This window comes from Mus musculus, chromosome 3 (assembly GCF_000001635.26).
Source record: "Mus musculus strain C57BL/6J chromosome 3, GRCm38.p6 C57BL/6J".
Classification (NCBI taxonomy): Eukaryota; Metazoa; Chordata; class Mammalia; order Rodentia; family Muridae; genus Mus; species Mus musculus.
The window spans coordinates 3,629,104-3,654,250 of NC_000069.6; the positions used below are offsets into that span (position 1 = coordinate 3,629,104).

Below are 25,147 nucleotides of genomic sequence, written 5' to 3' on the forward strand. Positions count from 1 at the left end.
CCCATTTTCTATTTTAAATCACACTAGGAAGGAATGGTTAAATCCAATATAAAGCATAGAACAATTTAACAGGCTTAATAGTCCTATAGATAAGATAGAAATGTTTCTGCTATTATCTTGAGAGTTGGTGGTGAGTTAAGTTTTTTTCTTTAAGCACTACGCTACTCAATATGTTTCTTTAATAAAAATTAAATGATGTACTTTTTAGACAGTTCATAGAATCATTGCTTTGAGAAAGCATTTCTGAAAATCCTTCATCATACTAATTCCATTGATGTTTTGGCTGTAGTCATCATTCCCTTCAGAGTGACTAATTACCCAGGTCTCAGAGAGTCTATATTTTAGCTATCAAAATACTAGGTTCTCCTAAGGAACAGGAATATATTTCTTGGCCTTCAAACTGATACTGAAGAGTGGACTCTGTAAAGAGGTATTTTCATGTGATGTGTGGTGGTGAACACTTGTGAATACAACAGTCAGAAGTAGAGTCAAGAGGATTTCTGTGAGTTTGAAATCATCTCATTGACTCAGTGAGCTTCAAGCCAGCCAGAGTGACAGGGAATCTAATCCTCAAAGACAGAGAAAGGATGGGGAGGGCTCAGTAGCTTTGGTCTCATCTCCTCAACAATTATGCTGTTTGTCTTTTTATTTAAGCCTTTAAAAAATATAACATAGCCTTGATGATTTCATCTTCCCTTTCCTAACTAATGTGAAGACATGTAAATGAACATTTCACCTTTTTTGAATCTAAGATCTATGGAAACTTTATCTTATAACATTATTTTGCCAACTAGTGCCATTAGAATATTTTCTGAGTTTTGTGAACTCCACACTCACTTTTGAATGAAAATAAAAGTAAAATCACAGAGTATGATGTACTTTTCATTTTGATACATAATTAACAACACAAATCAATAACTTTAAATTTTTACTTTCTCTTTCACCTTTACTTTTCCCCCTTCCATTGGTGTCTCCTTTATCTATAATCCATAATCAATGTTGGATCGAAAATACAAGGAAAGCCAGAGTGCAATATTTCTTTTGGTTATGACTTATAATCTTCAGCTCTAAATTAATAATTTTTTGCCTTTATTTTCCTTTCAATTCTTCCACCCTTTCTATGCATCACTGTTCCAGGCTTCCTGTCAGCCCTTATGTTCCCATTCTTCTTTTTAAAGAAAGAAAAATATTGTGAATAAAGTCAAATAAACTTTAAAAATAAAGACTAAGGTATTTTCTTGAAGATGATTCTAAGCTAATTTATAGTTAGAAACAATTTCAATTTAAAACCAATAAAAAATAAATATTTTGATTTAGTTGACTCCTATGATTAAGACAGCTACTAGTTTCCATTGGGGAGGATAATTATTATCATCCAGGTGCTTACATCTCACAGTTTCACACACCTATGGAGACTTGGTGGTATTTAATATCTAGCATGTTTGTCCCATTTCTTCTTGTTAAATTTTATGTTACAATAAATTTTATATTTAATATCATAGTAAACTTTCTATAACCTCTTGAAAAATGCGGTTAATAAGTGCTTTTACTGTCATCCCCCTTTTTTTCCTGTTTCCTCTTAAACCAAGAGGAATGCTGTGGAATTGAGTAAAAGTAAGTTAAATTATGTATAGGAAATATTTTTTTAAAACTACAAAACTCTAGAGGCATCTGTATTCAGATTACTTTATAAGTAGCTTTTACTTTTATCCCTGTTTATGAAAATACTGAGCATCCACACTTTGGAGTGGTCTTCCTTAATCTTGGGTTTCATATGGTCTGTGGGTGGTATCCAAGCTCTTTTTGTTGTTGTTGTTGTTGTTAGTATCCATTTATTATTGAGTACATACTAAGCCAAGAAGTTCTGGCTCACATGAGCCTGGTATATCTGTCCCCTGAAAGGCTCTCCTAGAGCCTGACCAATACAGATGCAGTTGCATGCAGCTAACCATTGGACTGAGCATGAAGATCCCAATGGAGGAGTTAGGAGAAGAAGGACTGAAGAAACTGAAGCTGATTGCAATCCTATAGGAAGAACAACAGTATCAACCTACCAGACACCCCCCCCCCACACACACACACAAAGCTCCCAGGGACTAAAGCACCAACCAAAGAGTACACATGGGGGCACCCATGTCTCTAGCTGTATATGTAGCAGAAGATTGCCATATTTAGCATCAATTGGAGAGAAGCCCCTTGGTCCTGTGGAGGCTCGATGGCCCAGTGTAGAATACTAGGGCAATGAGGCGCAAGTGAGTGGGCAAGTCAGGGAGCACCCTCCTAGGGTAGGGGAGATAGGGGCTTTGTGGAGAAGAAACTGGGAAGGAGGATAAAAATTGAAACGTAAATAAATAAAATAACCAATAAAAAAAGAATACAGAAAATTGAGGACATTGTATGGGATTTATAAAAACAGTAGAGTCCTTAGCAGTGGAGTATCACTCAAAATGAGTGTTGGTTCTGCAATCAAACATTAGCATGTCTACTTGTGTAAGTCAGAAAGTTAGGGCACATTTGCATCCCTTTCAAGTCTAGTGATTTGTTTAATTAGTTCAGAAAACTATCAGTTGAAGAATTATAAAGAGGCTTTTACTGTACCTGTTGAGCTAAGGAAACAGGCTGGAGGACCCTTCCCTTTTTAAATGGAGGCTTGTTGGATTCTTTGAGTGTTTTCATCTCTGACATCATTAGGAGAGCAAACTGCACCTAAAGAGATGTGCCTGGCCTTTTGGATCTGCTGTAGCTTTTACATGTTACTATGTGCAGAGAATAATTTACCATCCCTTGAGTAAATTTCTCTTGCAATCCAGCTCCAACTACTATGAGAGTCTCCTTGAAGACATGTGCTTAGACACTTTATCCTGAAGAGGAACACCCTGGTCTGATTGCTGCATTCACCATGGAATGGGAACAGCATAGTACACAACGATAATAAAACTGTGGGATTATTTTGTTTGTGTTGTTTTAGCATTGGCAGTGTTATAAAAAAGATTGTGCTAATACCCTTCCATGTTTGATAGTTAGCATTTAGATGAGGAAGGTAGAGGGCTTCATGCATGGCCTTTGGATTCCATAGGAACATAGCTTTATTACATACTATAAAAGGGAAGAACTTCATATAAATAAAAAGCACAGAATTTACTCACTGGCATTTCTCCAAAAATAGAATAACTGTGTTCAACTTTCATTAAAAAGTTCTTAATTTTAAAATAATCATTGATTAGAAATTCAAAATATACTAAATATACATATAAATTATGAGGCAAAGAGACTATTCCAGTGGTTAGCCTAACTTGGTATATTTGATTAATATCACACATTTTCTTCACAGTATGTCACATGTTTTGAGTTTGTCTTAACATACATTATTTCTGTGGGGAAATATGTTCACCCGTAACAGTAGTCACATGAGTAGGAAATTGATTTCCAAGATCATTTACTCTAATCTTTAACACATATAGAAATAAAAAATTTTGAACTAAAAAAAAAAAAGTAGATATAGCGTTTTCTTAGAAAATAAAATCAATAAATTTATTTATCAGAAGTAAAATATTGATATTGAATACTAACTTCTAAATACTTTCTGAACTCAGAATGTTTCTTCACAATGACACATAAAAATATGCTCTCATACATGTTAAGGTGGATCAGAATGTATAAACCCATGCATTGGGGATAGCTATACTTGGTTAATGCCTAGGATGTAATTAGATAAAAATGAAAAATGAATTATTTTTTGTTGTTTTTTGTTTGTTTGTTTGTTTGTTTGTTTGTTTATCGAGACAGCCCTGGCTGTCCTGGACCTCACTCTGTAGACCAGGTTAGCTTCAAACTCAGAAATTCGCCTGCCTCTGCCTCCCAAGTGCTGGGATTAAATGTGTGTACCACTACTGCCCGGATACAAATGAATTCTTTTTTTAAAATATTTTTTATTATTACGTATTTTCCTCAATTACATTTAGAATGCTATCCCAAAAGTCCCCCATACCCTCCCCCACACTTCCCTACCCACCCATTCCCATTTTTTTGGCCCTGGCGTTCCCCTGTACTGGGGCATATACAGTTTGCGTGTCCAATGGGCCTCTCTTTCCAATGATGGCCGACTAGGCCATCTTTTGATACATATGCAGCTAGAGTCAAGAGCTCCGGGCTACTGGTTAGTTCATAATGTTGTTCCACCTATAGGGTTGCAGATCCCTTTAGCTCCTTGGGTACTTTCTCTAGCTCCTCCATTGGGGGCCTTGTGCTCCATCCAATAGCTGGCTGTGAGCATCTACTTATGTGTTTGCTAGGCCCCGGCATAGTCTCACAAGAGACAGCTATATCAGGGTCCTTTCAGCAAAATCTTGCTAGTGTATGCAATAGTGTCATCGTTTGTAGGCTAATTATGGGATGAATTCTTAATAATCACTGAGTTGAAGCATACTTACCATGTTGCTGCCCCAACCCCTCCAGAAATTTGCAATCGTGAAGAGACATGGAGGGTAAATTGATAATTTGGAAAGATTATGTGGTTCATATTAAGATTCTGCCTGTACATTGCTAGATCACATCATAAATCTCAGTCTCACAAATTATAAATCTACTCCAAAATAAACAAAGTCAGTTTTATTGTACGTTCAAAGGAAACCTGCCACTGTTAAGTGTTCAGTGTGTTAAGAGACAGATTACAGTTTTAACTTACCTAATTTTAAGAATAATATGAATTTGACTTTTAAAAACATTGTGGTACGTGTTTGAAGCTCTTCATGTGGGTTACCATTCACAACAATTTCAGGTTAAATCCTGACGGAGACTCCTGTTTGTGTTTAACTGCTCTCTAAGTGAGGTCATTTATTGTGTACTGGAAATCAATTTAGAAGATCATGTTAGTATACTAAGCACTTCAGATAAGGCAGTTCCATGAAGCACTCCAAGATTATCACAAGGAATTGCTCTCATATGCCATAAAAGAGTAATGAGCAGAACATGGCCTGCTGAAAGGAGTTACAGTTTGACAGCCCCTCCCACAGAAGCATTGAAATCATGCAGTGACAGTTAGCTCTGGTTAGTACTCACAACGTGAAAGCATAACAGCTAGCATACTCTGGGTGTGTGGAGCCATTTGTATGTGTGTCTCTCAATCGATGATGAGGGTTTCAGAGCCGATACTGGACATGGACATGGGAAACTACAGTGAAGTTTTGGACCCAACTTACTCGACCTTGGAGTTTGACACTATGCAGATTCTGTATAATCCCAATGGTGAGTTCTCATATGATTATACGTAAGAGAAATAAGCACAAGAGAAAGAAATGGAGCTCTCAGATAGGATGGATTAGCTTTGTTGTTGGAGAATTAAAGAGTTGTGTCTAAGACCACAAATCAGAATATGAATTTAAATTTTGTGTTACCTAAGCTGCTTAATGTTAGAGATAGTTATAATCTTGGCTTTCTATAGGCTAGAGAGTTACAAAGCATAGTTTCAGAGGCTGTTTAATTTGTTGTACATCAAAGTGATATTAATTTTGACAGATTGGCCTTGAAAATAGATTTTCTATACAGTATGTAATGTGGCTTATGGACAACATTACAATGGATGCTGGAGAGGTTTACTGGCTCTACTCTTCATCTCATCATCTCAGTACTCCATTGCTGTGGATAAGAAACTCCACCTAAGAGGACTGTGTCGTCTCTTCACTGGACACAGACATAAATAGAAATAAAGGTTTATATTATAACCTCAGGTTGAACAGCTAATGTTTAGCTTCCAGAGCTTGGGGCATGTGTGTACTGTAATATTTTAATTTTAAAGAAGACAGATTACTTCAGGTTTGATTCTTTAAGTAATACAGTTTACTATCTACTCATAAAATAGACTTCTTTTTCTGAATAGAAAGATTACACAAGACAGGTTGTAACTGTTAATACTTACAATTATGTATACTATGAGTAAAATGCATACCTCTGTGCATGTGTCAGTGTGAATGCATCTTTGTATAGTTCAGACTGAAAAATGATCTTATGATTAACTTAATATTCTTCTGACCTGTGAATTTTATATATTCAATAAGCAATGGCTTAATAGTGGGGAAACTTGTAGAAACTCAAAACCCAATTCTCTAATTTAACATAAATGAAGTATGAAACTACAGTGTAATTTCTAGGATGGCACAGTTTTGATAAAGGATACCCAATATCTATTTCAATAGAATCAGAGTTTTAATAAGAGGCCACAGATTCATAAAGAGCAGGTACAGATGTACTATATTAGTATAATGAATGTTTCATTGTATCCTAAAACAATTCACACTCATACTACTTGCACAGTAGTGTCTAATTGTTTGCTTGTAACTACATTGTCAGCTGTATGTAAATATGGCATCAAAAATAAAGCCAAACTTAAATTTGTTTGTAATATTTTAATGTTATCCAACAAACCACAATTGATTCCAGATACTTCTTTAAAGTATTTATTATTTAAAATCATTTCAAAATTCAAATATATTTGACAACATTCTTCTCTACTATGTCCTTCAACTTCCTCTTCTGTTTCCTATATATCCTACTTTAAATTCCTTCTCAAATAAAAACAAAAACAAAATCTCAATATAACAATAATAATCCTCAAAATAGAACAATACCCAGAAAGAAAAGCAAATAACCCTTTATCAAACTGTAACCAGATAAAAGCACACAAGAATGTGGAGTTTATTATATGAAATCAGCTATTCCTGAATATGAGGCCTTCCCAGAAGTGTTTGGTATATTTTTTCTTCATTGGAGAACACTGACTTTCTCTCTCCCAGCAGGTATATGATAGTCCACTTGTACATTTTATGTTAGAGGTTAGGTTTTCCTTCATTCACTCATATTTTTAAATATATCAAACAAAACATAAGAAGATAAAACTATTAAATGGATGTTGGACAAGACAAACCAACAGAAAAAAAGAACACCAAGAGAAGGCAAAACTATCAGAGACCCACTCCTTCTCCTACTTAGGAATCCCATAGAAATAGGAAACTGAAAAGCCATTATACACACACACACACACACACACACAACCTGCTACAGACCCATGTAGGACTTGTGCATTCTGGTTAAGCCCCTGTAAGTTCACATGAGCCGTGAGTTGATTTTGAGGAACTTGTCTCCTAATGTCCTTCATTCTCTCTGGTTCTTATATTTTTTTCTATCTTCTCTTCCAAGGGGATCCCTGAACTCTGATGGAGTCATCCCACTTAGGAGTGATTGTTTTAAGATCTCTCATTCTCTATGTAATATGTGGCTGTGATTTCAGAGAGTTCTAATTTCCATTCGACATTACTAATACCTTGTTAATATTATAATTCAATTAGTAAATGCCAACTTTGTATTTTACCAATCTTTATTAGAGATAAAGTAATAGGTTATTTTTATACTTATAATATGTACTTAGTTTATGCTCAATTAATATTTTGTGGTTGAATCTATAATCTTGAGCCTACTAAGCAAGTTCTATTTCATTGAGTGATATCCCTAGGCAACCACCAAGTTCAAGTTTTAATATATTACCTTATGCATTTAAAGTCTTTGAGTATGACTGGATTCATAGAATACTTACAGCAATGTAAACTCATTAAAGAAATATTTATATAGTAATGATTATATATGTATGTGTGTGTGTGTGTGTATATATATATATATATATATATATATATATATTCATGGGACTACATATAGGCTTATGGGGCCACACACACACACACATATGTATATGTATGTGTATGTATTAATTGCTTTTGAACATGTGTTAGATGTTCCCCTATAGCTCAGTAGAGTTCTAAGAAGTGATAAACAGAAGTATGAGAAAAACATTAATTAATTCTCTGACATTATGATACTGATATTTTCCATGTAAAAATGCATTTATGAGCCAATCCATTTGTAGTAAAATTATAGGCAATAATAATGGACCTTTAAATGCATTTAAAAATAATGGTAGTTTGTTCAACTCTAGGCTTTGCTTGAAGGACAGATGGGAGATGATTGACTTTGAATTCTAAAGCAGATTCATACAAAACATGAAAAGTGTTCTGGAACCTCAGAGTTAGCTTAAATACTAGTGTGGAAATGTTTAGGAAACTTTGAAAAGTATAGTTGATGAAATCAGATTTCAAAGAACACAGAAAGGTAGCAGACATGTAGAACAGTAAACATGCTGGAAGCCATAATGGGCAGTGGGCTGAGAGTGGTGGGATGTGCCAGAGCAGGGCAATTCAGTGTGACGAGGGTCATTATGGGTAGTGGTGAAATAACTGGCTTTATGCTTTCAACCCCCCATGTATTGGATGGACAAAGATCACGTGAAGCAGCTGTCTGTTAGAATATAAACAAAATGAGAGTATGAAAATTAGATAGAATGTTTTCCAGTAATTCTTAGAAAGGGTGACCATGTTAGGTAAAACCATTCGCCTTTGCACTACATATCTTATGAGGTTATTCAATTAAATGTAAATGGTAATGAAATAACTCATGGAAGACACTTAAAACTTTATCTCTGGTGTGGAACCACTGGCTTATATGCAGAGGGCCAAATGAAGCAGAATATCAACTGGGGAAAAATTATTTTCAACTATTATGCTTACTAGACATCACAAATGAAATTCTTAAATAGTTCTTTACGTCTTTAAAATTGTACTCTATGGTGTTATCATGGAAGAAATAAAATCCCAAGTTTTTTTTTTTTGTTGTTGTTGTTCATTGAGTTGATATCTGTCATGAAACTGCATGAGCTTCTCTTAAGAAAGGTTGTGTAATTTAGATTAATCATAACCCAAAATTAAATTATCAAATAGGAGACAGAGGCTGAGGAGGGTTTCTCAGCACTTGAAATGAAAGCAGCAATAAAGAAGTCTCTGTAAAGCAAAGAATGATGAAGGAGCAAACAGTTGACAATGGGATGTAGTAACTTTTCTCATCTTTCTTCAACAGACAGTTCTGCCCCAGAGACCACAAGTATGAATACCACAGACAGTGGTGTCAACTGTTTATGTGCCATCTGTGGTGACAGAGCAACAGGAAAGCACTATGGGGCATCCAGTTGTGATGGCTGCAAAGGCTTTTTCAGGCGCAGCATTCGGAAGAGTCATGTTTATTCCTGCAGGTAGTAGGGTGCTCATTTCAGCAAAATTTTCTTTCTTACTGTCTAAAGATACAACCAAGGTTAATTAAGAGCTTTCATAACTCTGTAAGTCAGAACCAAATTGACAAGCTTCAAAATGAACTCATGGTTGTATGTGCAGTTTGCATTCACATTGGTAGTTCCATCCTATAAACAATCTGAGACTTGTAAATGTGCATAAAGAAATTCTCATACCTACCACCCAGTTTAGAGCAATATAATTGAATACTCCAGTGGACACCTCCCTGGCCACTTGCCCTCAGTGGCCAAGGGAGAACTACCCTCTAGACTTTGGTGTTAATCTTTTCTTTGTGTTTCTTTATTGTTTTATCACATGTTCATATGCCACTAAATACTGTTTTAAATCTATTAAAATGGCTTAAAGTGTGCAGTTTTTGTGTAATTTCTCTTTAAGGTCCATACATCCTGGGTCTTTAGCAACAAAAATTTAAAACTACAGGGTGACTTTGTATCTTATGGGTTTTAAATGGTAAAATTTAATTTTCATTTCAAAGTAATTCTCAGGTTAAATTTTACACAACCAACAGGGTTGTGTCTAAATCTTATTTAACTAATTCAACAAGTCCATACATTTCTACTAGTCTTTTTGATAGTACTTAGTCAATATCATAGCTCAGTTTAAATTTAGGTATTTATTCTGATTGATTTCTATGATAGTCTTTTAGTATATACTGTTTAGGTTGAACTTGGGCTGTTGACACGAATCACTGAATTTTAGCAGAAAGAACAAAAAATCCATTTTTGTAAGGATACGTTGGACATTTGAGAATTCCCAATCTGGTAACATTTGACTGTTCAAGTTATAATAAAAGTTAATATGTAACTTCAAAAATTTCTACCTTGTGTTCTTTTGTAATATTTGAAGGGGAGTTTGATGTCAATTTAAAAATGTAAATCATCTACTTTAAAATTTTGACAAAGTAAAGAGCATTTAGATGGTATTGTGTATGTTCACATGCCCATTCCATAGCTAAAAATGATTTGCCTCTCCTACCAAGCACGTTTTCTCCATGGTTACCTCACACACTTGAGTGTTCTTCACATTAACACCTGAAGGAACAAAGCAACATGGAGGTGCCATTGTTTGGAGTCATGTGCACTATTAAAAGTAAGACACAGCTCCATGAAAAGTGACAGCCCTGATCATGGAATATTATGACTTGTACCTTCACTTTATTGGGGGAATAAGGAAGAATCACCATCAGAGCAAGTTTTTGAGGTGTCCTAGTACCCCAGAGGCAGAGGCAAAGGCAAGTGGGGATTTGTAGCTTCACACTATGTGTGCTGCCCACTAATTAGGCTACTATACAGTTTTGATATCCAGCAATCTTTGTGGTCTTTTTTTTCTTCTTCTTCTGGAAAATAGTTGTTGTATGGATGCAGTTTGAGAGGTCATGTCTTTAAAGTCAAGATAAACGGTCTCAAATGTAACTATTGCTTAGACTGATAAATTATAATTTGACTTTAACAGTCTTATGCTGCTGAAGCTGGCTTTCCCCTCCTAAAGTACTTAAATCTTTTAATTTAGTAATATTTATGGGATGCTTTCTATAACTACTGTCAATGTTTCTGTGTATTTGGTAGATTTCAAATTATTTTATCATCCATTCTGTACTTACATAAAGATACTGAACATGTTAAGAACTTCATGGTGTATGTTTCTTCTTTCTTTTTAATTCAATTAATGTGAATTAAATATATTCTCCTTGTGATTTTTGGTCACATGTTCTCTTCTGAGTATTTATAGCCCCATATTCAAAAGAATGATTTGCATTTTCTATTTTGAGAGTACAACTCACATGTTAAGTCTTGTCTGTAAACATTACTAGGTCATAAATCACATTGTATTATCCTCATCGTTCAATAATCACCAGCAACAAATGCAACAATAGCAACATGTGTAGCTAGGAATTCACATAATAGCATATTAAGAATTGTGTGACTATTGCTATCATCAATTAAAAGTAGCCCCCAATTACTGTGTAATGAAATCTCTAGTAGGGTGTCCTGCAGTTTTCCTGGCTCTACTGCAGTGTAAGGAAACTATTAATCTGCAATCTGTTACTATAGATTTTCCTCTCTGGACACTGTACTACATGATCTTTGGTATCACCTTCATTTGTAATGGTTTTCAAGGTCCATCAGCATGTGTGTCTGTGCTTAATTCTGACATGTTAACAAATAGCATTGTTCCAATGTATGGGGATTTATCTGCTCATCACTCCAAGAGTTTTCATTTCTTGTGGATATATACACACCTTGGAATTGCTGTGTCCTATCTGCAATTCTGTTCTTAACTTTTAGAAAAACTGCTAAGCATTTTTGCAAAGTATCAGCATTTAATATTCCAACCAACAGAGTATAAGAGCTCCTGTTTGTTGTCTATTACATCTTTATCAGCATATGTATGCTATCCAGTCTGGGTTTTTTTAAGAGTATAAGATGGTATGTCATTAAGAATTAACATTCTTATTGGTTTTCTCAATCGTATATAACTTGATATTCATAGTAAATCTTAATTTAACATGGAGTCATTTAAATTTAATAGAATAAAATCGTTTAAAAAGAGAAACCACACAAAAGTCTAAAAGTATGAATCATGAGCCATTGCCCATCATGCTGAAATCATGTAGCAATAAACACTAAATCTTTATATGATGAGGATATTAAAGCTAGGCTTGACATCTATGACTCACAATAGCACACACTGGCCCAAAATGATGCAGTCATTCAGATTTTATTTTTTTGGTAAGACTATCTGAGAAGTGAGTTGTATATTTTCATGCATGTTCCAATCCTGAGCTGTTCGATTTCTTAAGAAATTATTTTATACATACTTTGTATTGAGCCTGATTTAACTGTAAATACTTAAAATCTAATTGTTTCCTTATGTGCTTCTTTTTTTTTGATAAATGATTGTCTTGTGTGAACTAATACCTGTTTCTTGTTACAGGTTCAGTCGGCAGTGTGTTGTTGACAAGGACAAAAGGAATCAATGCAGATACTGTCGATTAAGAAAGTGTTTTAGAGCAGGAATGAAAAAAGAAGGTAATAGTAATAATAATGATGGTGGTAATTTCTATTATTGATGCAAAGGGATAACAATGTGCAAATATTCTCATTAATCACAACAACCTACTTAATAAGTTCTGATTTCCCTCAATATATTAATGGAAATCCTATCAAAGAGTTCCTAGTTAAAGAATTTAGCCTAAGGATGTACAGTTAGTAAGCAGAGGAACTAGTACTTATCTGCTCTGAAAGTTGACACTATCCTTTCCATAGGAAAAATCTACACACAGATTAGAGACAAGGATGTACTGTATATACACTTTTCATTTTTAGGAGCACCTGGGTATCTTTACTTATCTCACGAACATCAAGTCAAAATCTTCTTCTTATGTATTCCTGTAATTGGTTTCCTAAACATTGCTGTTTGCTAAACACTGTTCCAGATACCGAGATCTGAATTGCGACCATGATGGAGAAGATAATTCTCCATCCTGAGAAGCTCATATTCTATTCAGTTATAGGTGCAATGCAGATATGTTATTCCATGTACAGTAGTTTTACTTTTGCCTGTTAAGTCATACCATTTTATCTTTTCTCAGTCTGACACGATTAAAGACCACTATGCTATACACCCCAAACATCTGGCAGGTTTAGCAGCTGTAAGACTTACTTTCTGTATTTTCTTGAGTCTATGTCTTCATATGCAAAGAGCTACATCAAAGAGGTAATTTCTCCTTTCAAAATGAATTAGCTAATGTCTTAAACCCTCTATTAGGTAGATCATAGGAATAATTACATAATTTATCAAATGCTCTTTTTTTACTTATTACCTGAAAACACATCCTTACCTTTATAAAATTGTAAACAAAAACAAATTTGTATTTCCCCTTTGAGTCTGACAATTTATGAACTACCTTTGAAAATACTGAACTTACATCTACTCTTTATAAAATGATTGTTTAATTTTACTAAATAGGTTGGAAAGTAATTGCTGAGCTTAAAATGTGATGATTCTAGCTCTTCAATAAATAATATAGCTTAATATAAAGATAAATTAAATGGACAAAAAACCAGGGATTTATGTAAAATTTGCAAATGCTTAGGTATTATAAACATATGCAGTGTTTTAATAAAGTTTGATAATAGAAATCAAATTTATAAACACAGAAGAAAATCTTTTCACTTCTATTTACTTAAAACCGTCTTAGCTAGAAAAATTTTACTTTCTAGTTTAGTAGTGTTTTGTATTTAAAAGAAAACAGGACTTTCAGAATCTATGGCCCACATCTCCTAACAGTGGCTATGTTTTTATCTTTGACATGGCCAACCTGACCGACAGTATTCTTTGTATTTTACCTTACTGTTTTATTAACTGAGAGAATAGAAAACCATATTAAAAACACAGCATGTCAAAACTGGGTGACCCAACCATTCCCAGCATTTGTCTCATCACAAAGTCCAAGCCACCATATTTTCTGAGCTCTGGAAACAAGCTTAGCTATTCCTATCTTTGAATGGATTTCAAAGTGGTTCAAGAGGAAGATAATAAGAAAAAAAAAAAACAATTTTTATTTCTACATTTTGAAAGACTCTATCTGAACATCTGTAATCTTCCTTATTTCCATCTCTATACTGTAGCCTACGTTAGAGATCTAACAAACAACTATGGTTTTCTCTCTTAGCGGTGCAAAATGAACGCGACAGAATCAGTACAAGAAGAAGTACCTACGAGGGCAGCAACATCCCCTCCATAAACACTCTGGCACAAGCGGAAGTGAGGTCTTGCCAGGTACATCCCACACCCCAGCATTGGCTCAGAAATCAAATCCAGTGTCTGCTACTGCAACATGCTGTCATTGTGCTCACTGCTAAAGTCAATAGAGACAGGCTCAAAAGGAACATTTTGAAAGAAGTAGGAGAATGGTTGACATTTTTTGAATTTTAACACCCTACCTTTAAATGGAAAAATGAAGTTAATTCAAAGTGCAAGATTATTTATGAAGTCAAGTAAAAATATAACATAGCATGTTGTTCTGTTTCATTGCAATATTTTATTGGTTAGATCTATAAAATCATCTGCTCCAATACTGAGGGAAATTTCATCAGCATTTCTTTCTTTTAAATTTATTTTAAGGAAATAAAATTAACTGAACTCAAGAAGTCAACTTGATATCCCCTTAGAGAACAGATGCTTTGGTGAGCATTAGAGGCAGAACTCATGAAATAGTGAAAAAAGTAAATTTCATTACTTACAAATTTTAAAGTAAGACTATCAGGTGTGAAGCTAAAAGGATCAATCATGCATTTTACACATCTATTCTGAAGACAGTTCATTTTAGCATTGATTTTAATGGAAATGTTCAGGGTGTTTGTCCAAGGTAAGGCAAATTATGAAATACCCAAGCATTTAATCAAGTCCTCTCAGGAGGCAGTGAGTCTACTTTCATTCTTGATAACACACGAGTAATGTGATGAGGTTAACATCCCATTATCATCCCTATTACTAGGATATTACTTGATGGTCCAATAAAACATTTAGAGTATGGCTTAAAGGGGAGCTGCAAGAGAATATCGAGGTTCACATGACAAAGGCACACATGCAATACAAGAACCTATGGCTAAATTTGACTTTACAAAACTTTAATTAGGTAGAAAACATTGTAAAGTATCATTTTCATTTTCATAATCAAGAATTATGAACATTTTTAGAATAATCATCACTGTGTTACACATTTCACCATTGCTGAGTTTGTTTCTTAATTTTGGTTGGTTTATTAATTTTATTTTTATGGCCTTCTAATATTTTTTGTTTCTTCTCTAAATATTTTCCACCTTTGATCAACTTATCCACTTACTTTTTTCCACAAAAATCAACCAATTAAAGATGGAAAACCTTAATGAAAATATGAGTTTTAACTAAAAATACAATTATAGAGTTTATTTCTTGTGGTTACTATCTATTTCTTTATGTAGTCAGTTTGAACTACAAACTTCCTCCAAAAACTTAATCTCATTTACAGATTTGGTATTTAAAATAAAATTCTTCACTCTGAGTGTGTATTTATATACTCATGTTTTCAATTTAGCTTTAAACCAAAAAGATTTTATTTCTCAAATTAAAAATGTTGAAAATTTATGAAATTACTATGATAATGATAATTCTTTCTTTCATGCTATTTATGTTACATATTCATAGGAAATAGAGGAAATATTGGCTATTCAGTGGTTTTAATTATGAATTCATATAATATTAGATTTCAGTCCCAAGCCCCAGTTCCAGCACTGACATAAATATTAAGAAAATCGCAAGCATCAGTGACGTTTGTGAGTCCATGAAACAACAGCTCTTAGTCTTGGTGGAATGGGCCAAATACATCCCTGCCTTCTGTGAACTGCCCTTGGATGACCAGGTATGATGTAGAAGAAATTATGTCTTCCTTGAAGAGTGGCTTTAAGATTTGCTAAATTCTCATGCTCTTTGATTTATATCTGTAATGCATTTAATATATTAGACAGTAGTTGAATTATTATGGGAACTAATCACAAGGATTTACCTTATCATTTTACCTTTTTATTCTGTAAAGAGACAGAAGTGCTTTTTGTCTATTGTTGATTGTCAGGATCTAACAATTATTGAATGGTTAAGAGTCTGCAGTTTTGGAGTTTAGCCATTTAAATGAGGAAGAAAGGTAAACAGCAAATAACAACTTTCACGGAAATTTTCTGGTTATTAAAGGAGTAAGTATTTGGCAAACTAAAAGAAGCAAAAGGTGACCTGTGGTGTCTTGAGTTTCCTGAATGTACAGAATAAGATTATTCAGAAATGCCTGGCAACTCCTGGACAGAAACTAAGGAGAATATGTTGGTTTCTTTGTGGATCCTCTATATAATTAACATGTAAGGTTTTTTTTTTCTTAATGCTACCAATTTTATTCTGGTATTTATTATACTGAAATATAGAGGTAGCAAAAATATATGTAGATTCCATATCTGAAATCTACCAAGAAAAACCAAGTAAGATACAGTCTTCTTTTCCTAATATGTACAGTTTTTAACTGGGTAATTGATATTGAGAATTTTTAAATAATAACTTGAAACAGATTTTTTCATTAGAATTTGAAAATTCATTTGTATTTGACTCCCTTTGAGCTGTTCTTCCTAAAGCGTATATACACGATTTTATAGATGAGAATACTATTAAAATTTCCACTTCTTTCACATTGAAAGAATTAACCACACTAAGAATTCAACACTATATGTAGTGCTGTCATTGGCACAAGAAAATCATGCCAAATAAAACAAAAAACAAGTATGGTTGTGTATAAATTAAGGAAGGGGGAAATATTCACACACTAGAAGGGAACATAATCATTATAATCATTATAGGAATATAGCAGTTATATTTCTAAGAAGGTACTTTATTGTGGACAGGAAAAAGTTCCATGAAAACTGAAATCACCCTTACAGTATTTTTTAACTCCCTTCCTGGAGTGAGTCACATTTATTGACATGTCATAAAGATAGCTTGGCTCAGAAGATTATGCCACAGTGAATAAATTGCTAAAACCTTCCAGTCTCACCCCAAGCAATATAAGTAGGGCTGTGTTATTTATCAGCTTTATATTTTTATTATCATTCACCTTTAAAACCTGCTGACATATATATACATATATAATAACAATGCTCAAAATATTGGGAAATTGGTGCTTGGCAACTATGTAAAACGTCTTTGTTTACTTCTTATTCACATTAACAGTATAATATTAATAGTTATGGTTAGTGAATGCTGGTTACAGGTAAAGGCGCTGAGGAATAATCTCTCAAATGTATGCTTAATTATGTTATTCTATTTAATTCTTTTTTATTGGATCTTATCTTTATTGACATTTCAAGTGTTATCCCCTTTCCTGGTTTCTCCCCCACCCCAGAAACCCCCTACCATATCCTCCTTCTTGGTGCTCCCTTCAACCCACCCACTCCTCCCATCCTGCCCAGGCATTCTCCAACACTGGGGCATCAAGCCTTCACAGGACCAAGGGCCTCTCCTCCCATTGATGTCTGACAAGGCCATCCTCTGCTACATATGTGGCTGGAGCCATAGGTCCCTCCATGAACTCTTTGGTTGGTGGTTTAATCTCTGGGAGCTTCAGGGACTCTGGTTGGTTGATATTGTTCTTCCTATGGGGTTGCAAACCCCTTCATCTCCTTCAGTCCTTTCTCTAGCTTCTCCATTGGGGACACCTTGCTCAGTTCAATGGTTGGCTGTGAGCACCTCTGCATTTAATTCTTTTAGGAGCTCTGTGGTATAGGTGTTATCTCTGTTTTACAGTTCCTGAAAGTGGACTCCACAGAAGTTTATTCCATCCATAAATTCATGGGATGACTATTTACTAGCAGACTACTGGTTTCAGTTAGATACTGAGGGGATCCTGCAGTAAAAGTGCAGATTGCTTCACTGGAAACTTTGTAGTCTATTTGGGAGAGATGAACAGTAAAAAGAATATATACAAATTATGAGTAAGTTGACTAGGTAGAGGTAGGCTCAATGAAATTTCATAAAATGGAACAGGATACATTGGAGGGTGAATGAGGGTGAGATGGAAAGACTTGATTATGGGAATCAGAGAAGACATCATCCAAAGCAAGAATGGTCAAAGTTGAAGGAGAATTCTTGAGTATATGAACACTGTGCTCAGAGGTTGTCAGGCAGGTGGTGAACAGTGAGTGCTGTAAGATAAAGCAGGGACAGAGCAGGCAGAAGGTAAAAAAAATAATGTCTACTCACCTAATGTCACATGTAAGATCACAGTAGAGGAATCTGGACTTTATTTTAAGGACAATTTGAAAGCATTGAAGTTTTTAGCAGAGATGTGGTATGTACATATGAGTGGTTTAATAAAAGATGCTCCAGGACTGTAGAAGTGATTGAGAAGCAAGCATAGCAAGTGGGTGTGCTAGAGTAGTTCAGTGACAGGGTGGAAGTCACAGAGAAGAAAGGCAATGGGTGGAAATGGTTTACACTTTAATAACCATCAACAGATCCTTGAGAAGTTAAAGAATACTCCACATAGACTTCTGTTGGATCCAAACAATCATATTTGGATGCTGGTAGCATGTACTATTGAGCAGAAAACATAGGAGAAGCATTCATTTGGGAAGTGCTACACTTGTCTTGGTTTCTCTGGTTGTAACCAGTACAGAACGGAGGGAAAGAATGAATATTTACTGCTGCAAGGTCAGACACAATCTAGACACAAGTAGGAGCTGATCACTTTTTCTTTCCCCCCTAGAAGTGTAGGGTTTGCTTTGTTTGCTTAATTTATTTTTTGCAGGAAATTTTGTTTATGCAAATTTTGTAATCTCATTCCCAGGACTACATCTGGTGTTTCACTTTTCATATGAAAGCAGATGAAATCCAAACCTACTAGTATATATGCAAGGTTAAATAGGGGATCGAGGGAGCAGGCATCGCACTAAAGTGTAACCTCAAACTGCTCCATTCTGCTTTCCTCAGAAACCAAAGATCTGCTTTTTTTGGCTATCCCCAAAAGCAAATACTTCTGATGTGCTACAGTAGAAACTTGGACAGCCTAACCATTTTACGTGTGCATAATTATTTTATTTCAGAACAAAACAAAACTTAAAGGGAGTCAGGCTTAAGAAACGTTGTAAGTTAATCAGACTTACCTTGTACTGTCTTTTAATTGTTACGTTTTATAATGACTTGTTAAAATTTGCAAACTTTTCTTAAGGTGGCCCTCTTGAGAGCCCATGCTGGAGAACATCTGCTGCTTGGAGCTACAAAGAGATCCATGATGTATAAAGATATTTTGCTTTTGGGTAAGATTTTTTTAAAAGACGATCTTGCACATGTTTTATATTTTTAATATGCAGGATTCATTCAGCACCTACAAAGCATCCAGCTCTTAGGAAATAGTGCTATGTTATTCATATTCCTCCCTTAGCTCTAGTGTGCTATGTGCACTCTGTATGTGTGTGGTGTGGTATAGTGTGTGTGTGTGTGTGTGTGTGTGTGTGTGTGTGTGTGTGTGTTGTCTGTGGAAGTAAGAGAACAGATTGCAGGAGTCAGTTCTCTCTTTCAACTATGTGTGTCCTAGAAATGGGATTTGGGTACCCCTGCTTGGGTGCAAGCATCTTTACCCACTGAAGCAGTTTCACTGCCCGTATTTCTTTTGTTTTGATTTTATGTAAGTCCAGAATGATGTGAGATGATATGGGAAAAAAACACTGAAATTTTAAAATGAAGTACAGACTTTGTTTCATAATCTTAATGGTGACTTCTGTTTAAGTCTTATCAAGACAAAGAATTTATATGAGCAAGTGGTATTAGTGTAGCTAATATTTGTTGAAGGCTCTGCTCTAAGTGCATTGTGGTAACATATACTCTCTCATTTAATCACTAAAATAAAACCTCATCTCCCAGTAATTCTACTGTGAAGAGATAGAAGACAGGAATGTTTTGATCCTGGTGCAAAGCCAGGCAGCCTAGACCTGAAATTCTCCACCATAATGGGATCACAGAATGTGTCCTTGATTTCAGCTAAGCACTTCCACTGCATTTCTACCTAACACTGCAGATACTGTTCTATTTAGAAATATTTTCCCAATATATACTGAAAAACAATGCATCTTATTCCTCATTCTTGGCTGTTTTTTCTTTAGTAACTAGGTCAACTATTTCACATGACAGTGTCACATGAAGTAAATTACATGAAATAATAGATATGTTACCTTCCGTGGCTATGATAATCATTCCTTTTTCCATTTATGTGTTTATACAAGCATCACATTTGTACTCTTTACACATATACAATATTTTAGTCCTTCGAATATCTGGAAAGCTGATAAGCAAAGCAGAAAGGTTAAAAGAACCTTGCAGATTCTTATGCTAGCTTTCCCGACCTTTGGCAAAATACCTGAAATAATCAACTTTAAAATGTGAGGGGTTTTGTGGCTTCCAGTTTCAGTGATGTCAGCTCTCAGGTACTTGCATTGTTGCTTTGGGCCTGTGAAAGAGCAGAGCACCATGCTTGGTGTATTTGGAGTATTTGGGAGAGAACACTACTCATTTCAAGAAGAAAGAAGAAGAGACACAGAATAAGGCTAGTCTCTACACATTCCCCTCAAGAACATACATTCCGGGCTACAGAGATGACTCGGTGGTTAAGAGTATTGACTCTTTTCAGAAATTCAGAGTTTGATTCTCAGTAGCTCATAATCATCTGTAATTCCAGTCCTACGAGATCTGGCACCCCTTTCTAGTTTCTGTGGGTACCAGTCATACATATCCTGCACAAAAAGACATGCATCCCAAACACCCATGTATATAAAAATAATTAAATTAAAAAAGACCACACTTTCAATGATTTGAGCCCCTTCCTCTGGGCCCCAGTTTTAAAAGGCTTCACCATCTCCTACTGATGGTTGTTTTTTGCAGTTCACAAATTCAGTACATAGGCCTTTAGGGAATAGTAAAAATTCAAACAGTAATGACCACCTACAGTGGAGTAATTAAAAACATAATTGTTCATATAACATCAGGAAATAGTAATTTAGATTTTAGAAATTATGGTAAACCTTTACCATATTATAGCTAGAGAATGTCTAAGGTAGAAAATTCTGGCAGAATTGGGTGGTCCTGCTCAATCAAGTTTCAGAACTCTCTTAAATTCAGTTCAATAAATTGTTCAAGCCAACTCTATTTAAGGTAATCAATTGTCTTAGTTAGGATTTCGATTTCTGTGATAATACACTGACCAAGAGCAATTTAAGGAGTAAAGGTACAGTTTTCTTACATTTCCATATTACTGTTCATCGCTGAAGGAAGTCAGTGCAGGAGCACAGCATGGCAGAAATCTGTAAAGAGAAGCCAGTGCAAAAAGCCATGGTGGAGGCCTGCTCATGGCTTGTTTCCCATGGCTTGCTCAGCCTGTTTTCTTATAGAACCAATGACCAACATCCCAGGGGTAGCACAAACCACAATGGGCTAGGTCTGCCCAGACCAATCACTAAGAAAATACCTGGCAGGTGTGTCTACAGCCAGATCGTATAGAGGTATTTTCTCCAGTGAGGTTTCTTCTTCTCAGGGGACTCGAGCTTGAGTTTAGTTGATATAAAATCCAGGTGGCCCACCAAGGAAAACAGGCTGGGAAGATAAATAAGTAGGTAAAGTTCTTATGACACAGTTGTCAGAAATTAAATCCAAATCTCCTAGACCCATGTAAAGTCAGATGCTATAGAGTTCACCTATAGGCCCAGTACTTCCATCAGGAGATAGGTGGCAGGCAGAGAAGGGAGACTCCTTGGATGTTCAGGGGCCAACTAGCCTGGCATCCAGCACAAAACAGCAAAGATATCCTCTGTTAAACAAGGCAGCATGGGAGGTTGTCCTCTGGATTCTATGCATATGCTGGGTTTATTACAGGCCCAGACTCATGGATCCCTCCTCCCTCCTTATCCTCCCACACAAATAAAACAAAAGAATGATCTATGAGGCAACTCCGTGACAATACGCATGATAATTTTTCTCCCTACTTAACCTTATTTAAAGTGCATCTGATAGGCTCTTAATCCAAAAGCACCAAAGCATGCTGGTTTTAATCCACTGTTAGTAAAGAGGATTCTTTAGGATTTGTGTTAATCTTGTTAATAAGTGAGGCACTAATAGAGTTCTGACAGAAGAAAGCTAATTACTGTCGGTCAATCCTCCCCTGTCAATAATTAGATGGTTATGAGTCTGTTCTTGTTTTTGTTGTCACCAGTGACTGAGGCTGTTAAAATGCACGTGGGCACATTATTGTTATTGATTCCCTGTGTATTCTGGCATAGCTTCCCTAACTCAGTGCTATGGAAAGCCTTTGTACCTGACACAGAGCCCCTTCCAGAAGAGACCATTTTGAACACTGCTACATAGAAAGGCAAACACACAAGCAGTCCCTCAGAAGAGGCTAATCCTTCCTTTTCATTCAGGAAACCACTATGTTATTCACCGCAACAGCTGTGAAGTTGAAGTCAGTCGTGTAGCCAACAGAGTTCTCGATGAGCTGGTTAGACCCTTCCAAGAGATCCAGATAGATGACAACGAGTACGCGTGCTTGAAGGCCATTGTGTTTTTTGACCCAGGTTTGTTTTCAAAATTCAGTTGGTATCATGAAACTTAAACCACCCCCTTTCATCTTAGAGCCTTTACTCTCATACTCTAGTCTGATGGTGTCCTATGTGTCCCAATGTTTCTTCCCTCATCAGATGCAAAGGGATTGAGTGACCCTGTGAAGATTAAGAACATGCGGTTCCAGGTGCAGATCAGCTTGGAGGACTACATCAATGACCGGCAGTATGACTCTCGTGGCAGGTTTGGAGAGCTGCTGTTGCTGCTGCCAACACTGCAGAGCATTACCTGGCAGATGATTGAACAAATTCAGTTCGTCAAACTGTTCGGCATGGTCAAAATTGACAACCTCCTTCAGGAAATGCTGCTGGGTGGTGAGTGTACCTGGATTTTTATTATTATTATTATTTTGTTTATGTATTTGTTTGTTTACTTATTTATTTATTTTATTTGCCTAGCTTTAAGGTAAACATTAGGACAAGTTGCCCCCTTGGCTCAGAATTGCTTCAACTTTGAAGCTCCCATTCTTCCCTCCTTTTGAACTTCTAACAGGACACACAAAATCTAATTTGTTCCATTTTGAAAGTCTACTTAACCTAAGGGAGACAAAAGGTCCTGGACATATTCAAATGCCAATTCCTACTAGTCTTGGGCCTTTTGTTTATGTATAGCCCCTTTGACTTCAACACTCAGACCCTTCCATAGATGCTAAATAGAATGTATTCCCTGCTTGTAGAGCAATGAGAAGTATAGTGGGTTTTGTTTGTTTGTTTTTGTTGCTTTTGGCTTTTATCTCAACCTTCTTTAAAACTCTGAGAAGAGAAAAATTGCTGCATTGCCCATATGTGAATCAAATGGCTTTAAAATGAACATTTTGTTCCTAAAAAAATTATCTGACATAAAGTAGTAGAAGGAGAGGGAGAAGAATAGAGAGAAACACTTCCATGTTGCAATAAATGTCAGGAATTAGTTAAGAAATCATTATTTTATGTTCTGATTTAGAGTAAATTTCCTTGTAAAATCACTATATTTATTTTTAGTTTTCTGGTCCTTAATGTGTTCCTAATGATATCTTTCTGAATTATAAGTTGCTCCTGTTATTAGGGTGATTCCAAATACTATAAACTAGAACTAAGTGATTCTTGGACCTGCCTTAAAAACAGTCAGAAAATTCTGCTGTTCTAGGAAACACTACACAGGTCTATTATTAATACTCAACATAGAGATATAAGCATTCATTTCTCCAATGAACCATGAAAACTTATGCTGTCTTTAACATGAAAGTAGTTCTCCCCATTTGTTTTCTTAATTTCCCAAAAGTACTTTTCAAATAGCCATATTTAAACTGTCACTGGAAATGTATATGAAGGTAAGTCTACAGTTTTTGTAACTGACACTAATGCAGTCATCTCTGTGTCTTTTGTAGGTGCTGCCAATGATGGTAGTCATCTCCATCATCCAATGCACCCACATTTATCTCAAGATCCACTAACTGGGCAAACTATACTTTTAGGTCCCATGTCCACACTGGTTCATACAGACCAGATTGGTAAGAATCTGGGAAAATTTCCTACTCTAACTAACATCTCTTACATTTAATTATTTTGGGAAAATTGTAATTTAGGAAAAAAACAAAAAACAACCCCCCCCCCAGGAACTGCAAACATTAGATAGAATTTCCTCTAGTTAGCTGTGCAAAACTGAAATACTTTGTTACTTACTCTCTCTACATATGAATTTGTATCCTAAACTGAATATGTAAAATCTTAAATTTTTCTTTTCTGTAACTCTGGGAGGCATAAAGCTACTGCTTTGATGCTGGTCTAGGGCTGTACAAATAGCCATAAAAGATGAAACCAAACCAATAAATTATAATAAACTACAGGATAATTACATTTTCTACTGACCTTTATACTTGGTAAAATTTTAAGAACTCTTTACTATACTATATCTATATATTGAAAGTTTGCAGAGAAAATAAAAAAATAAACGTGCAGTTCTGATTTAGGGAGTTTTAAGTGATCAGAAACAGTGAGAACTAACAAAATACAGCAGAGCAATTTCAGGAGGTGGTGGGACTTGGAGGAATGGAGCCAATCAGTGAAGTCTCACAAATAGGCAGCTTTATCCAGAGCCTCCTACAATTTATCCTCTGTGGGTCAAGAAAGGTTATTTGAGTAAAGTTCTCATGAGTTCAAGCTGTATACCATCACAATGACAAGCCACACATGGCAAATCATGTTTTTCCATAGTGGCATATAAGGGAAGGTTTACATATTTAACAGAAAGCAATAATAAGTAATTGGGAGTAAATTGACTGCTATCTTCTACCCCTGGGTGGACCACAAAAAGGCATTCCAAGAACAATTCCAACTTCTAAAGAAAAGTTTTCTTAAAGTATTCTCACAAACACTCAGAATTTTCCTCACAGGACACCATTCCTGGATTGTGTTCCAACAGAGAGGGAACATTTTTCCTGTATGATGGTCTGTTTTACGCCTTCAAAAGAATGAATCAATTATCCATGTTTTATATTTTCTATGTTCAATATTTTGAAGTAGCTGTGAAGATTCATTTATTATTATTTTTCCATTACTGAGTTCACTTCCATTTTTTGGAAATCAACAATATTTCCCCCCTCACTTGCATGGACACTCATTTCTTCCTAAGTTTCTAGATGCAGGCTTACAGCCTTGAACAGAAACACCATCTGCTGAGCTACTTCTGCTATGGTCCCATGTCAACTTGAATTTCAATTTCCAGCATTATAGCTGCTGCTGCTGCTGCTTCTTCTTCTTCTTCTTCTTCTTCTTCTTCTTCTTCTTCTTCTTCTTCTTCTT

General features: G+C 35.5%; 1 protein-coding gene across 2 annotated transcripts in view; it reads left to right on the top strand.

The window, feature by feature from the left end:
- Positions 1-25,147, top strand: part of Hnf4g (hepatocyte nuclear factor 4, gamma) — a 151,771-nt gene that overhangs the window by 121,074 nt on the left and 5,550 nt on the right. The window contains exons 1-9 of one of the 2 annotated variants that reach the window (XM_006530072.3): positions 4,953-5,244; positions 8,956-9,127; positions 12,120-12,214; positions 13,861-13,967; positions 15,433-15,588; positions 18,931-19,018; positions 22,169-22,321; positions 22,445-22,681; positions 23,734-23,856. In XM_006530072.3, the coding sequence (XP_006530135.1) occupies positions 5,109-5,244; positions 8,956-9,127; positions 12,120-12,214; positions 13,861-13,967; positions 15,433-15,588; positions 18,931-19,018; positions 22,169-22,321; positions 22,445-22,681; positions 23,734-23,856 (1,267 nt within the window). In that variant the 5' untranslated portion in view covers positions 4,953-5,108. Of the gene's footprint in view, positions 1-4,952; positions 5,245-8,955; positions 9,128-12,119; positions 12,215-13,860; positions 13,968-15,432; positions 15,589-18,930; positions 19,019-22,168; positions 22,322-22,444; positions 22,682-23,733; positions 23,857-25,147 lie in introns of those variants that run through there. The other variant, NM_013920.2, reaches the window with a different exon arrangement.